The sequence below is a fragment of the Notolabrus celidotus genome, chromosome 12 (assembly GCF_009762535.1).
Source record: "Notolabrus celidotus isolate fNotCel1 chromosome 12, fNotCel1.pri, whole genome shotgun sequence".
NCBI classification, from domain to species: domain Eukaryota; kingdom Metazoa; phylum Chordata; class Actinopteri; order Labriformes; family Labridae; genus Notolabrus; species Notolabrus celidotus.
The window spans coordinates 8,031,482-8,048,302 of NC_048283.1; the positions used below are offsets into that span (position 1 = coordinate 8,031,482).

Here is a 16,821-nt window from a genome sequence, read left to right on the forward strand (position 1 = left end):
TACACTAATCATAACCTTAACCCTAACCTTAACCCTAACCCTAATCCTAACCCAAACCCAAACCCTAACCCTAATCATAACCCTAACCCTAATCCTCACCCAAGCCCTAACCCTAATCGTAACCCTAAACCTAACCCTAACCCTAGCCGCGAGTTTGGTTGTGGTTCTGTTTGCTTGAGTTTGGTTGTTGTTCTGTTTGCTTGAGTTTGGTTGTGGTTCTGTTTGCTTGAGTTTGGTTGTGGTTCTGTTTGCTTGAGTTTGGTTGTTGTTCTGTTTGCTTGAGTTTGGTTGTTGTTCTGTTTGCTTGAGTTTGGTTATGGTTCTGTTTGCTTGAGTTTGGTTGTGGTTCTGTTTGCTTGACTTGGTTCTGGTTCTGTTTGCTTGAATTTGGTTCTGGTTCTGCTTCTGTTCTGGTTCGGTTCTGGTTCGGTACTGGCTCGAGTCTGGTTCGGTTCTGGTTCGGTTCTGGTTGCTTGAGTTTGGTTCTGGTTCGGTTTTGATTCGGTTCTGGTTCGGTTCTGGTTCGGTTCTTGTTCGGATCTGGTTCGGTTCTGGTTCTGTTTGCTTGAGTTTGGTTCTGGTTCTGTTTAGTTGAGTTTGGTTGTGGTTCTGTTTGCTTGAGTTTGGTTCTGGTTCTGTTTAGTTAAGTTTGGTTATGGTTCTGTTTGCTTGAGTTTGTTTCTGGTTCTGTTTGCTTGAGTTTGGATCTGGTTCTGATTCTGTTCTGGTTCGGTACTGGTTCGATTCTGGTTCGGATCTGGTTCGGTTCTGGTTGCTTGAGTTTGGTTCTGGTTCTGGTTCGGTTCTGGTTCAGTTCTGGTTGCTTGAGTTTGGTTCTGGTTCTGTTTGATTGAGATTGGTTCTGGTTCTGGTTCTGTTTGCTTGAGTGTGGTTCTGGTTCTGATTCTGTTCTGGTTCGGTACTGGTTCGATTCTGGTTCGGTTCTGGTGCGGTTCTAGTTCGGTTCTGGTTCGGTTCTGATTCGGTTTTGATTCGGTTCTGGTTCGGTTCGGATCTGGTTCGGTTCGGATCTTGTTCGGTTCTGGTTCGGTACTGGTGCGGTTCTGGTTAGGTTCTGATTCGGTTTTGATTCGGTACTGGTTATGTTCTGGTTTGGTTCTGGTTCGGTTCTGGTTCGGTACTGGTGCGGTTCTGGTTCGGTTCTGGTTCGGTTCTGATTCGGTTTTGATTCGGTACTGGTTATGTTCTGGTTCGGTTCGGTTCGGATCTGGTTCGGATCTGGTGCGGTTCTGGTTCGGTTCTGGTTCGGTTCTGATTCGGTTTTGATTCGGTACTGGTTATGTTCTGGTTCGGTTCGGTTCGGATCTGGTTCGGTTCTGGTTTGGTTCTGGTTTGGTTCTGGTTTGGTTCTGGTTTGGTTCTGGTTTGGTTCTGGTTTGGTTCTGGTTTGGTTCTGGTTTGGTTCTGGTTTGGTTCTGGTTGCTTGAGTTATGTTCTGGTTCTGTTTGCATGAGTTTGGTTCTGGTTCTGTTAACTTAAGTTCAGTTCTGGTTCTAACGCTAACCCTAACCCCAATCCTAACCCTAACCGTAATCCTAACCCTAACCCTAATCCTAACCCTAATCCTAACCCTAATCCTAACCCTAACCCTAACCCTAACCCTAACCCTAATCCTAACCCTAATCCTAATCGTAACCCTAACCCTAATCGTAACCCTAACCCTAACCCTAACCCTAACCCTAATCCTAACCCTAACCCTAACCCTAACCCTAACCCTAATCCTAACCCTAATCCTAACCCTAACCCTAATCGTAACCCTAACCCTAACCCTAACCCTAACCCTAACCCTAATCCTAACCCTAACCCTAATCCTAACCGTAACCCTAAGCCTAATCCTAACCCTAACCCTAACCCTAACCCTAATCCTAACCCTAACCCTAACCCTAATCCTAATCCTAACCCTAATCCTAATCGTAACTCTAACCCTAATCGTAACCCTAACCCTAACCCTAACCCTAACCCTAATCCTAATCCTAACCCTAACCCTAACCCTAAACCTAACCCTAATCGTAACCCTAACCCTAACCCTAACCCTAACCCTAACCCTAATCCTAACCCTAACCCTAACCCTAACCCTAATCCTAATCCTAACCCTAACCCTAATCGTAACCCTAACCCTAACCCTAATCGTAACCCTAACCCTAACCCTAACCGTAATCCTAACCCTAACCCTAATCGTAACCCTAACCCTAATCGTAACCCTAACCCTAACCCTAACCCTAATCGTAACCCTAACCCTAACCCTAATCGTAACCCTAACCCTAATCCTAATCCTAACCCTAACCCTAATCCTAACCCTAACCCTAATCCTAACCCTAACCCTAACCCTAATCGTAACCCTAACCCTAATCCTAACCCTAATCCTAACCCTAATCCTAACCCTAATCCTAACGCTAACCCTAACCCTAATGCTAACCCTAATCCTAACCCTAACCCTAATCCTAACCCTAATCCTAACCCTAACCCTATTCCTAACCCTAACCCTAATCCTAACCCTAACCCTAACCCTAACCCTAAACCTAACCCTAACCCTAACCCTAATCGTAACCCTAACCCTAACTCAAACCTTAACCCTAACCCTAATCCTAACCCTAATCCTAACGCTAACCCTAATCCTAACCCTAATCCTAACCCTAACCCTAATCCTAACCCTAATCCTAACCCTAACCCTAACCCTAATCCTAACCCTAACCCTAATCCTAACCCTAACCCTAATCCTAACCCTTATCCTAACCCTAATCGTAACCCTTATCCTAACCCTAACCCTAATCCTAACCCTAATCGTAACCCTAATCGTAACCCTTATCCTAACCCTAACCCTAACCCTAACCCTAATCCTAACCCTAACCCTAATCGTAACCCTTATCCTAACCCTAACCCTAACCCTAATCCTAACCCTAACCCTAATCCTAACCCTAATCCTAACCCTAACCCTTACCCTAATTCTAACCGTAACCCTAACCCTAATCATAACCCTAACCCTAATCCTAACCCTTATCCTAACCCTAATCGTAACCCTTATCCTAACCCTAACCCTAATCCTAACCCTAATCCTAACCCTAACCCTAATCCTAACCCTAACCCTAACCCTAATCCTAACCCTAATCCTAACCCTAACCCTAATCGTAACCCTTATCCTAACCCTAACCCTAACCCTAATCCTAACCCTAACCCTAATCCTAACCCTAATCGTAGCCCTAACCCTAACCCTAACTCAAACCCTAACCCTAACCCTAACTCAAACCCTAACCCTAACCCTAATCCTAACCCTTATCCTAACCCTAACCCTAACCCTAACCCTAACCCTAACTCAAACCCTAACCCTAACCCTAATCCTAACCCTTATCCTAACCCTAAACCTAATCCTAACCCTAACCCTAATCCTAACCCTAACCCTAATCCTAACCCTAATCCTAACCCTAACCCTAACCCTAACCCTAATCCTAACCCTAACCCTAATCCTAACCCTCATCCTAACCCTAACCCTAATCCTAACCCTAACCCTAATCCTAACCCTAACCCTAATTGTAATCCTAACCCTAACCCTAACTCAAACCCTAACCCTAACCCTAATCGTAACCCTAACCCTAACCCTAATCGTAACCCTTATCCTAACCCTAATCCTAATTCTAACCCTAATCGTAACCCTAATCGTAACCCTTATCCTTATCCTAACCCTAGCCCTAATCATAACCCTTACCCTAACCCTAACCCTAACCCTAATCCTAACCCTAACCCTAACCCTAATCTTAACCCTTATCCTAACCCTAACCCTAATCCTAACCCTAACCCTAATCCTAACCCTAATCCTAACCCTAACCCTAACCCTAACCCTAATCCTATCCCTAACCCTAATCCTAATCCTAATCATAACCCTAATCGTAACCCTAGCCCTAATCATAACCCTAACCCTAATCCTAATCCTAACCCTAATCCTAACCCTAATCATAACTCTAATCGTAACCCTAATCATAATTCTAACCCTAACCCTAACCCTAATCCTAACCCTAATCATAAACCTAATCGTAACCCTAATCCTAATTCTAACCCTAACCCTCATTTTAACCCTAATCATAACCATAATCCTAACCCTAACCCTAACCCTTATCCTAACCCTAACCCTCATCTTAACCCTAATCATAACCATAATCATAACCCTAATCATAACCCTAATCATAACCCTAATCGTAACCCTAGCCCTAACCCTAACCCTAACCCTTATCCTAACCCTAATCCTAACCCCAATCATAACCCTAATCCTAACCTTAGCCCTAACCCTAATCACAACCCTAATCATAACCCTAATCCCAACCCTATCCCTTACCCGTAAGAATGGTTTTGTAACAGAATAAATTCACAAAATTGGGCAATTATAAGGCTTCTCATAAAAACACTGTACGTAAAAGGGTTTTTAACACACAAACCATTAGTTTTTGCAAAGTTAAGGTAAAACATTCGGCTACAAAAGATCCTAAATGAAGAACTGTAGGAGAGTCGAGAGTTAAAAGAGCCGATTCTGAAAAGAGCCAAACTTCCCATCACTCAAGCACATGCTTTATACCATTTGCACTTTTAGTTGCCCTCGGAACTATTTGTATTGTAAAACATATCAATGTAAATACTTCAGACCTGTACCATAGTGATAAACAGGTAACACTTTAATTTGAATCAAGTAAATACCACCTGTATACTTTAAAAAAGAGGGCCATTTCATTCCTTGTGGACTCAACATGACAGCATTTATACTTTTCAAGTAATTGATCTTAAACGCTTTCAGAAAATTAACAGTAGCAAGACTCACATATCCCTTCGAGCCACCAAATGGTATCATAACAATGGTGTATGCTGTTTTGTAATGACACAGCACAATTTTATAATCTATTAGAAATTTATTAAAATTATTTCACGGACCCCCACGCTATGGTTCGCAGACCCACAGGGGTCCCAGGACCCCACTTTGAGAACAACTGCACTAATGTACCAGCATTCTATACAGTTCATCATCCAAGCTCTGAACCTGGGGCGACAGAGCATTCCCCATTGCTGACCCCTCCCTCTGGAACTCTCTCCTCAAACACATTCATGACTGCATTGACCCACCCACATTCAAATCCCGGCTCAAAACTCACCTCTTCAGAACTGCTTTTAACTCTTAATGTTATTATAACCTCTGTGTTTTTTAATTGTGTCTTTTAATGTGGGTTATTATGATATGTGAAGTGAATTTGAGTGTACTGAAAAGCTCTATATAAATAAAATGTATTATCTTTATTATCATTATAAGTCCAACTACCTCAAATACATGTGCAAACTTTATACTGTGAACGCTGATGCTGAATAAAATTCCAGAAAATGGTAGTAAAGAAAAAGTTGATTATTGACCAGGTGGCTGCTCTCCGTAGAAATAAACAAGGGGAGGTTAAATATTATCTGCAGCAGGTATCAAAGACAGACTACCTAAGAAACCACAAGAATACACCATTTCTATTTGTTGTAAAGAGGCATTAGTGATGATATTTAAAGATCACAGCATCAGAAGTCCTTCTTACCGTCTGGGTTGTGTGGACAAGTTCTCTTTTCTCCTTCCTCAGGGCGTTCAGCTCCTTCTCCTTCTGCCTCTCCATCTCCTTCAGCTGCTTCTCCAAATGCTGGACTCGCTCCTGACAATCAAAAACATTATTCCCTTCAGTGTGGAGCGTCGTACGGTTCCCTCTACTCAACACAAATGACATGTGCGGTCTGTGATTCATTTTGTGGCCTCAGTTTTTCTTAATCTTGTCTTCATGCTGTGATTTAATCCATCTCTGATGTGACAGTGTGTGTGACAGTGTGTGTGTGTGTGACAGTGTGAGTGAACACCCGAGAGACCCGAGCAGAGTAGATCTCCTCAGCCGTGACACAATGCAAATCAAACGTCCACTTTGCAAGTTAATGAGATGCAGGGGAGACACATGAGAGCAGGGCTGAGAGCGTTACTAAAAGAAATGATGGACTGATATTTAAACTGCAGACTCCAAATACAACACATAAAGAAACACATAAAGAAACTTACTGACAAACAGACAGAGGGTACAGACATGAGCTGTCATCTACAGCTGAGTCAACTACTCCTCTCTAGCACAATCACTCTCTTCAGCTTCTCCTCTTACATACTCCAGCTAATTCAGGAACAATGCAACATTATTTTCACCATCATTCCATCGCCCATATTGATATGTTCTAGTGGAAACTGACGCAGAAATAGAAATCTGGCCCTGTTTTTTTTTTCATTTTTTGATCTTATGTATAAAACATTTCCAGTGAATTGTCTTATTTTTGCTTGGTGTCATTTATATGCTGTTTATTATATATTTTAAGTTTTCAACCTGTTTAATACATTATAATTGCTATATGTTTGAATGCTGCTTTGCAAAAAAAACCTTTTCCTTACTATCAGACGTTTACTGTGCGATCCTAATGCAAAAATTAAAATAAAAGGGGACAGAGCATTTGCAGTGAGGAGTTCGACCAAGCAGCAACCTACAGCCATAAATTGAAGCCAATGCAGAAGTGTTAAGAACTCCAGTTGCTCGAGTGTCCGCTTGAGGCTGGCTCCGGAAGTACAGGAAACCACATACACACCAATTAAAAAAAGAAGATCTTTACAGCAGAAATTAAGCTGTTTACAGCCTGGTACAAAAAACGAGTGTCGTCTGTGATATCTCATTTTTCGATCGGCACACGCTGTACGGGGGGTGAATTTTTTCATAACATGGCAGTTTCAAAGATATTAAGATTACAAGTTTAACATTATGAGAGGCACAGCTGACTTTATTGACAGGTGGGAACACTGTAGCTGTTGATTAGGAGGCTCAAAGCCCGCCTCTTTACTAGCTCAACATAAGTTAGGTTGACTTCAGCATATCCAATATGGCTACCGCCGACGATCGTCTTCAAAACAGCGCTTCAGAAACAGATGGGTGACATCACAGATACTACGTCCATTATTTAGACAGTCTATAGGTCCGCCACATCGGAAGGATTAAACCTGCTGTGGCGGACAGGATACAGGAGAGCAAGACTGAACACACTGGTGAAGAAGGCCAGCTCAGTCCTGGACCCTATGGAGGTGGTGGCTGACAGGGGGATTATGGCCAATCTGTCGTCTTTGATGAACATTCCTTTTTTTTAGATATATATTCTGATAGATTAGATATATATTGACATAGAGTGGTCTAGACCTCCTATGTTTGTAAAAGCGTCTTGAGATAACGTTTGTTGTGATTTGGCGCTATACAAATAAAGACTGATTGATTGATTGACACTAGGGAATGATCTACCTGAGGAGATCAGGTCTGCTGAGTCGGGGATCTCTTTTAAATCCCTTCTTAAAACATACTTTTATCACAGAGCCTTTCCTGATTTTATCTGAACTTTATTTCATTTTATTTTAGTTTCACGGATTAAAAAACATGTATTTTAAAAAATTTGTATTCCTTTAGAGGTATTTTAAGGGAATTTTATGTATTTTAAATTATATTTATTTCTTTATCTTGCCTTGAGTGATTTTATGACCTGTTTGTTTTATTTTGCTGCCCATGTAAAATAAAATAATAGTATTATTATTATTATTATTATTATTATTATTATTATTATTATTATATTTATATTTATTATTATTATTATTATTATTATTATTATTATTATTATTATTATTATTATTATTAATATTAAATTACTAGCTTTTTAGCACATTGTTAGCATGTAGCACAAAGCCCCACTGTGCTCAAGCTCAGGGTTCCTAAATAGCTGTCATCGTATTCCTTTCATGCTGCACATAACTGACGTTGTTGTCAAAGACACATTTTACAAGACAAACAAACATTGAAAGCACATGTTCAAAACAGTACCTCACAATCAGAACAAAGAACACACTGGGGCGTAAATGGTAAATGTCTCAACGCTTAAAGACTCTATGTAATTATGAATTTATGATTTATCACACAAGTATCAACATGTTCAAGGCCTCTTTAATGACCCTGTGAATCCAAACCAGTAGAGCTTTACAGAGTCTCTCTCTGTCATAAAGCTGCAGAAGGAACGGGTTTAAAGTGTCTTAAATTTCATTGTAAATTAGACTTTATTTGGAGTTTCATTGTCTCTCTGCTTCAGGGTGCCTGTTTGGGGGTTAATTAACATTTGCGCTCTGTTCAAAAGCAAACCACCTGACCAATCAGAGGCCTGTTTCGTGCACGCCGCAGCTAAAAAAACAGGTTTGAAGCTTCAGGTGAAATACATGAATAAATAGCTTTAATTTAGGTCAACGGCATGATGTCATTACTGTTGTATTAGCTGCCAACTGTTCTGCATTTACTTGTACTGCAGGGGACACTATCAGGTCAGGCATAGCTCTTTGGATTCAAACACTTTATAAGCAACTAATAATAATCATCACAGCATTTTTGCCAACTCAAAACCCCAAAGAGCGACACAGCTCGGCTTAAAAATAAATAAATGTAATGCTGATCAGGATCATTTGTTTAGTTTTAGATCTTTTTATCCAGGTCATTGAGGCCACAATCAAAAATATTTCCACATCCTCATATGTGTCTTATCTTTCCATTTCTCCCCCTGTTGTTGCCGCTCTGCTCTCCTCTGTCCTGCTCCTTTAATTCTCTCACGGTGGCCGCTGATGTAATTAAGCTTTACAGAGTCATGTGACAGTGTCAGGGAGATGCTGGTGCGAGTGAGGTAAAGAGTTCACTCTCGTGTCAAGTCTTAAACTGAAATGAGCACCAAGGACTATAACAAGACATGAGGGAGTGTGTGTAAGGGTGTGCAGTCATTCTGAACGGGAGCTAATGTAGTAGTAGGTTTTTCAGGACCACCTAAGCAACAGCAAGGATTTAAACTGTGCTGTAATCCAAAATACTATATACCATAGTGCCTCTGGAGGATTGATAGTGTTGTTGATCCATGCTAACAGCTCCGTGGTTATTGGAGGAGGAGCTTAGACTTTTGACATTGAAGCATATTTTCTGATGTTTCATTATTTTGATTTTAAAAATAAGAATTTATCTCAGAAACTGACTAATTGAGGTTGGTGAAAAAATGTCAGCACGGCATACACATTTCTCAAGTAACAAAAGTGTTGTGATGTGTGCTCTAGAATCTGAGGCAGGGGCGTCAAACTCATTCCAGTTCAGGAGCCACATACAGCCCAAGTTGATCTAAAGTGGGCCGGATCAGTAAAATCCTAACATAATAACCTATAGAGAAGGACAACTCAAAATGTTTCCCTTTGTTTTAGTGCAAAAAAGTACAAGTACATTCTGAAAATGTTCACATTTAATGAACTATCTTTCTACAAACACAGCTTTGCATTTTTCTCCATGATGAGTCTCATAGTGGGCCGAATATTTTACTCTTTATGCACTGAAACCTGCTGCCAACACACCAAACAGGTTACCCATTCACCTGACACAGAGTGTAATGTTTACATCAAAAGAACAGATAGATTATAATAATGAAGGAGGTAAAGTTGACTCTTTTGGACCCCTCAGCTCCATCATGAACAGTTTTCATGTTGGACAGTGTTGTATGCAGGGGTGTAGTGCTATTGTTAGTAGTTAGTGGATCATCTTATAGTGCTCTAAAAATGTCTTTATGAATCTGGATTCAAACTGGATTATGCAAACAGCAAGTCATTTTTCACTTTGCAAAGTCGTTCCACGGGCCGGATTGGAACCTTTGGCTGGCCGGTTTTGGCCCACGGGCCGCATGTTTGACACCCCTGATCTGAGGGAATGTCTGAATAACATAAATATGCACACAGATTAACTATTTTGTTCTCAACGAGCAATGAAGCGTTTGTAGACAGGCATAAACATTCAAGCCTGTTCATAACCATTTTGCTCTTTTACAGAGCAAAGCCCTGGTTGTAGAGTTTCTCCGTCTAAAACAATACTTCAACAGAAAATGTACGTATCTTTGTTAATCCTGCTTCAGTATCAGCCATGAGGACAAAACATTACGTCAAAGGCAGTTATCCAAAGACAAAAAAAACCTCTTCCTGCTTGTTACCTAACTTCTTAACAAAGCCACTTCCTTCCAGGTAAGTACCAAATATCAACTTGGGTTTTTGCAGGAAATCTGACCCAAACACAGGCACCAAAACTGAGCAGAAAGAAATAACTAATCTTGTCACTGATAATCTCATTAACTAAGTCAAGTCATCAGAATAAAAGTGAAACTATTTCAGATTCAGTGAAAAATCCTTACAGTGTCTTTAAAAAGTTTATGAATGTAGAGTTAGAAAGTTCATCCTAGTAAGAAAGACGCCCTCTAATTATATCTGATCGAGTTATTTTGCCTAACACCTTAATGCACAAGCTTGAGACGAGGTCATCCGTTAGTATTGACTGTTTGTGTGGAGGTTGATCCCCAGTGGTCCTTCCAGCACTTACAAGAAGCACATGACACGCAGATAAGCCATAAACCCGTAAAACATGTCTGGAGCAGCAGAGAAATTCTCAGACAAACTCCTTCTGAGCCATGTTGTTTACCTGTGCTTTGCTGACTGCTTGCTGCTGACATGAGATCTCCTTCTCTGTCTCTCCTTCACTCTCTTCTTCCTTCTCTCTGTCAGACGAGCTCTGGTCCTCCTCATCAATGCCGCTTTCCTGCTCAAGAACACGGAACTCCCAGTCATCGAAGGCGCGAACTGCTGCTTCCATCGCTTCTTTTTCCTGAATCAAAGATACAAAAGTTAGTCTACTATAACAGCCCTTGTTTTTAATTTCATACATTAAGCTCAGGCTGTTTGAAACCCTGGTTTAAAACACACTGGAACAATCCACTACATCATTTCCAGTTGTTAATAAAAATCAAGTGTAATACAGTGAAGAAATCACAACACATTACAGAAAGGTGTTACTTTTTGGTTGTCTTGTAAGGCAGGGGTTCCCAAACTTTTCAGCGACCCCAAATTAAAAGGTGCCAAAGACTTCTGACCCTCATTGTTCCACAAAGTGATTAAATGTAGCTTCATACTTTATTTAGCTGGTGTACAGACAATTAGCCACCAACATGCACATGTGGCTGTTTCCTGTGCTGTTGTGAATTAACCTGCAGCTACTAATGCTTTATAAATTAACTGTAAACCAACCTCAGGAGTCATCAGGCAACAAAGAAAGGCAGAAAACTAATGAAAAATGTTTTTATGTGCAAGGATTTATTCTTAATTTAATTACTATTTTTGTTGATATTTTTACAGTAAAGGTAAAATATGCAATTTTAGATCACTTAATAAAAAAAACTTTCTGGAAGACATCTCGCTGCCCCCATTAATGAACCAAGGGAGGTCCTGTCCCACATTTGGGAACCTCTGTTATAATGTATTCAACTATTAAGAATTTCACCATTCTGCATATATGGATGAGAAAAACTGCACTGCAACACTGACTTTGTTAGTAGTTGTTTACACTCAGTTTGTCCAATAACCTCTCTCAAAACTAACCCGACTCTCTTTCAAAGATACATTTAAGATACCATCACTGAAACTGATTCAAAGAAGTTAAACATTTTTTTAAAAAATTGCAAATTTCAACATTTTAGCCTCCCTTTGAGAGTTTTTTTTCTCTCTTTCTTACTCCAATTGTACTAAAGCAAAGTGATTAACCTCCATGGTTTGAAGTAGTATGGGAGGTAGAGCCAGAAGTTATCAGGCCTCTCTCCACCCAGGGTCCTGAAGGCAGATATCCTCTCTTCTTTGAAGAATGTAGACTTAAAACTTTCCTCCAGGGCTAGCTCCAGCTTGGACCAGCCCCTAGTTATGCTGCTATAGGCTTGTCTCCATCTGTATGCATTCATATAACACTACTGCATGTCACTAACTTTAAATCTGCATGTACATTGAGGTTATTAACCGTATGTCTTCCCAGGAGTTCCTGAGCTGCTTTGTCTTGTAGGTTCCTGATTGCTGCTGACAGCATGTTGCTTTGAAACCTACCCGACTCCAGCTGCTACATCATTGTTAATGTGAATCTCATCGACTCTGACTGCTACAATCAACCTCTCAGTCCTCCTTGTCGCTGTTACTTTTTAATGCTACAGAAGTGCTTTGCTCCTGGGTTATTAATGAGCGCAGTCTAGACCTTCCCTTTCTAAAGAGTCTTCAGATAATATTTGTAACAACATGCTGCTCTACAAATAAAGAATGATTGATTTACTGATTGATAAGTTCATTTTAAGATATCTAGTAGTTTTAGGAGTAACTCAGAACACAATTATATGCTTTTATGCACACTTGATCAGATGGAAGACATTCAGTCTGCATTGACTGAATAACAACTTCTGGCAGGTTGTAATTCTGGTTTTGTCTCTCTTTTCCAAAACTAATAAAAGTGCAGGTGAGAGTCATCCCTTGCACAGCCTCATTTTCACAACAGAAATACCTCTGTGCTTACTTCTTGCACGAGACGTTCTCTGTTTGCGTGCACGTGCGTGTGTGGCGTTCTTGGCGGCGCAATCATTCTGACTAACCAGTTCATAAAAATCTTGACACATACATCTAACATGTCACAACGCAACTCATCAACCTGTTCCTGGATGTCGTAAAACAAAGCGCTCTTTTGTCTAGTTTTGTCACATTCACAAAGAGAAGTAGACATCCTAAGCACAGGGTCTGTGTGTTTAAACTGAAGCACCTGACATATCAGGACGAACAGGTACTGAGCAATCTGTGACACCAAAAACACAACGTCTGATCAATGCTCAGCAGCACTGATGCAAACTGCATGTGGGTCGCGATGTAATGAGACAAAGACAATTGCAGTTTCATTCATTCTTAATTATATTCTTTTTGGAATATCATCTATTAAGTTTTCAGTTTCTGTGACTCTGAACTTCTCAGACGTCAGCTATAGACAGCTGGTTGTATTTTAAATTAACAACAAGCTTCAACTCTCCTAAAAGGAGCGACTTCGACATTTAACTGCTTGTTTTCTCTGCTAAACGAATCACTTCTGATCTAATAGATTGAGTGTTAGGATAGCATTACCTTGCTAGTTTGCTTACCAAGAATTCTTGGAAGATCATCAGTCAAACTGCAGCTGCACTAATCTGTTTTAAAAGCAGAGACCAGATTTCTGGCACAACTTTGTCTTCTTTAAAGGTTTCAGAGAGATGAAAAAAAAGTCTGAAGAGGTAAAACTCTGTCAACACTTCTGTTTTAAAGATCTTTTTTATACGACCAATTCTTTGTGACGCTTTGGCTTCTTTAAGGACACAAATATACACTTTTTAGTGTTTGAACATTTGATTAAGAAGAAAGAAGTGTGTGTTTTAAAAAGGTTAAAACTATGTTTTGGTTGGTTGTGTCAGTCAGTTCCGGTTTCGTATGTTTTCATATACAGTAGTATTTCAACTGTTGCTCAAGATATGTCAGATGTCAGACATGACATCCATATCATTACCGGCTTCATCTATCTGTCAGAGTGCCAGCTATTCATCACCCAGACAAACAGTAAGTGTCTTTTATGTCATCTTCCCGTTGGCCTCATTCAAACATGACTTTGCATTTGGGTTAACAAAACATTTGGTAGATTATTACAGGTATCGTGCATAATGGGAATGATTGAGTGATACTAAATGATAGGAGCTTTTTATGACGTAGCAACTAGACTTTGGAACGCTCGGCCCACATCCTTACGGTCTGAATCATCAGTTAAACTATAGACAGGCACTTAGTTAATCAACCTACACTATATCAATGCACTGTGTATGATGTTGTTCACTGCACAGTAGACTTTGTCTTATGTCTTACTTTTATCTATAGCTCATGCAGCTATCTCTCCTTTAACGTTTAATTTTCCTTTACCTCGTGTCCCTTTAAAAATTACTTTTTTGTTTGTGCTTTAAAAAGAGGCTTCTTTAAGTCACCTTTAAAGGCAGAGCAAGATTATTATTATTATTACATAAAACAATAAGTTAAAGAAAAAATATATATACAAAATATCTCTCTCTCTCTCTCTCTCTCTCTCTCTCTCTCTCTCTCTCTCTCTCTCTCTCTCTCTCTCTCTCTCCCATATATTCAGTTAACATTTTCACAATGGTTGGATGTGTGTAAAGGGGTGACCCCAAGGAAGCTATTTAAAGCTTTTAATTGGGGGTCCAATTTCCCACAAATAAAGTGGCAACCCACAAATAAAGTGGCTTTTACATCAAAACAGCCACTGTGCTTATTGCTGGAGGTTAAATAGAGATTTATCAGAGTACCATTGCATCATCACAGATCCAAGTGATAGAACTTCTTTATTGTTGGCGCAAAATATCCAATTTCAATCAAATAAAAGTAACAGCACTGCAAACAGACTTCCATTCCAATTTGACAAACCACATCACAACTTTATGACTCCTTTTAGGGGCTTTTTTTATTTTTATTTCAAAGGGCAGCTTAAAGAGAGCCAGGAATCGTGGGGAGAGAGTGCGGGATCTCACGTATCAAATGCTGTCAGGACCAGGAATTGATCCTTCAACCAGTGTGACAAGGGCTGTACATGTGGCCCCTGCCCTACCAGCTAAGGTAAACTGATGCCAAGTGATTTTTACTCTTCATATTATCAGATATCGTGACGTATCATTATATAACTGTCATGCAATTTATCAAACATGACAAAATCACTGCATCGTGACGTCTTTATTGTGGGCCATGCATCAGATATCATATCGTATCTATTCAAGTCAGAAAAGGCCTACTCTCAGTGTAATCACAGAAACGATCAGATCTTTGTTTACTACTTTGCTTTAGTCTGAAGAGGCTGTGTTCAGCTCACTAACCTGCTGCATCTGCAGGGTCAGCTGTTCTCTCTGGCTCTCTGGCTGACTGGGGATCAGTTTCTCCTTCTCCTCACACTTCGTCTTCAGTTCCTGCACCCTGCTTCTTTCCGCCTCCAGTCTCTCTCGCTCCTGCAGCCACAGTTACAGAGGAGAAAAGAAAAGTACAGTCACCCCCAGACTCTCTGACGCAAAAAAAACACAAACTATTTCCAACCAGACAAAAAGGAAGGCAATGACAAATCAATTTCATCACCATGTTTATATAGTCAGTATTGAAAAACCACAGAGAATAACTTCAACCCAGCTTCTCCTCAACATCTTGTGTTACTGGTTGATTATTACTAGTCTCACACATTTCAACATTTCAAACTCCTTCAGTGAACTGTAGTGATGCTTAAACATGACAGCCAACATTATTTCATGTTACCTTTTGTCTGTCTTTCTGCCTGGGCTCCCCTCTCTGTCTGGCCTCCTGCTGTAGAGTCTGAAGCTTCTGTGTGTGTCTGTGCAGCTGGTTCTTCTCCGTCTGCAGCTCTCCCTGCAGCAGAGCGATCTCCAGCTGCAGCTGAAAGGACAGGAGACGTCGCTGAGGTGAATCATATTGACCAGCGGTTGAGTAAGTCACAGATAAGCATTCCTCTGCCCTGACTGTGGTGGTGTTTGGGAAAGACTCTGAGATTAAAATAAGCAGACTTCAGCAGAGGCTAAATCAAACTCATTGTAGTCTTTACTTGAACTCTGTTTTGGTTGCTAAGTTGTTGGAAAAGTAGAGCCTCATCCAAGATCAAAGGTTCATCGAAGGCCTCTGAATATTTTGTTGGTTGTTATAAATGTTAAAACCCAGCTCATCAAGGGAAAAGGGAAACAGAGTAAAGGCAGTTGTTTTTGGTATGAAGTTATTTATTGCAAAAGAAGTAAGAATTTTTCAGTTAACAGAGTCAGGCATCTGAACATAGCTGATGAGTGCTGCTCCAAACAACAAATAACAACAACAAAGTGGAGATGCTGTGATTTTAGACTTTGTGTGACAATAAAGTCAAATCAAACAATGAATTAATCAAGTCATTTTGTGTTTAGAGAATGCTTCATGAAACCATAACCACCCTTTCAACATGCACTGCTTCACATCAAGATTATTGTCTCAACTAATCCTTGAATCCATGAGATTATAATTGAATGATTGAATGAATTTATTTATTTTGGCCATTAATTTAAAAATGACAAAAGTCTACAATTTGTGTGAGTAGTCATCTAACAAAACAAAAAAGATAACACAATTTTACATGTTGACACTGATTTGTTTCAAATACTAAAATTCACAATAAGAATTTTTTTTTTTTTTTTTTGCCTCTTCTGTACAATCCAATATTACCCCAAAAACATCAGCAGTACCAGTAAAGAAAGTAACAAAAGCAGTTTATATACATTACACTCCTTAATTCTTATTAGGGCTCGAGCACAGACTGGTGCAGTGAGCTAATTGTATATGATAGGATTATTATTACCTTTTAATTATATTATTCATTTAATATTGAATTCATTCATTTATTGTATTATATCATTTTAAGGCTTTTTTGAAACTCCGCAAAGAACTACACAATTTCAACTCATCACTGAGTCTGTTTCATATTTTGACTCCTAAATCTGAAACACATCTACATTTTATATTGGTTCTAGCTTTACATGTTTCAATCAAATGTTAAGAAATGATGACATAAGTTTAAAGTAAGTGATTTAAAAGTTGTTTTTTTGACAAAGTGATGATCTATTTACCTTCATTAATGTTATTTTAAAAAAGGACCACTCAAAGCACTTTTGCATTACGTCATATTCCTGACACCCAATTTGAACACTGTTCGTACAGCGCTGGTTTTGCGGGAGCTGGGATTGAATTGCTTAACTTTCTGGTGAGATGACCCACTCTACTTCTGATCCATAGCTGCTCCAGCAAGATATGCTTAACATTTCTGCTTCAGAAAAAAA

The 16,821-nt window shown here is 39.7% G+C and overlaps 1 protein-coding gene across 1 annotated transcript in view; it reads right to left on the reverse strand.

Annotated features, from left to right (window-relative positions):
* phldb3 (pleckstrin homology-like domain, family B, member 3) overlaps positions 1-16,821 on the reverse strand; it is a 41,817-nt gene that overhangs the window by 10,608 nt on the left and 14,388 nt on the right. Inside the window, exons 4-7 of the mRNA XM_034698297.1 lie at positions 15,266-15,403; positions 14,839-14,967; positions 10,566-10,748; positions 5,571-5,681 (exon numbers count right to left, since the gene is read on the reverse strand). Coding sequence (XP_034554188.1) covers positions 5,571-5,681; positions 10,566-10,748; positions 14,839-14,967; positions 15,266-15,403 — 561 coding nt within the window. The remainder of the gene's footprint in view (positions 1-5,570; positions 5,682-10,565; positions 10,749-14,838; positions 14,968-15,265; positions 15,404-16,821) is intronic.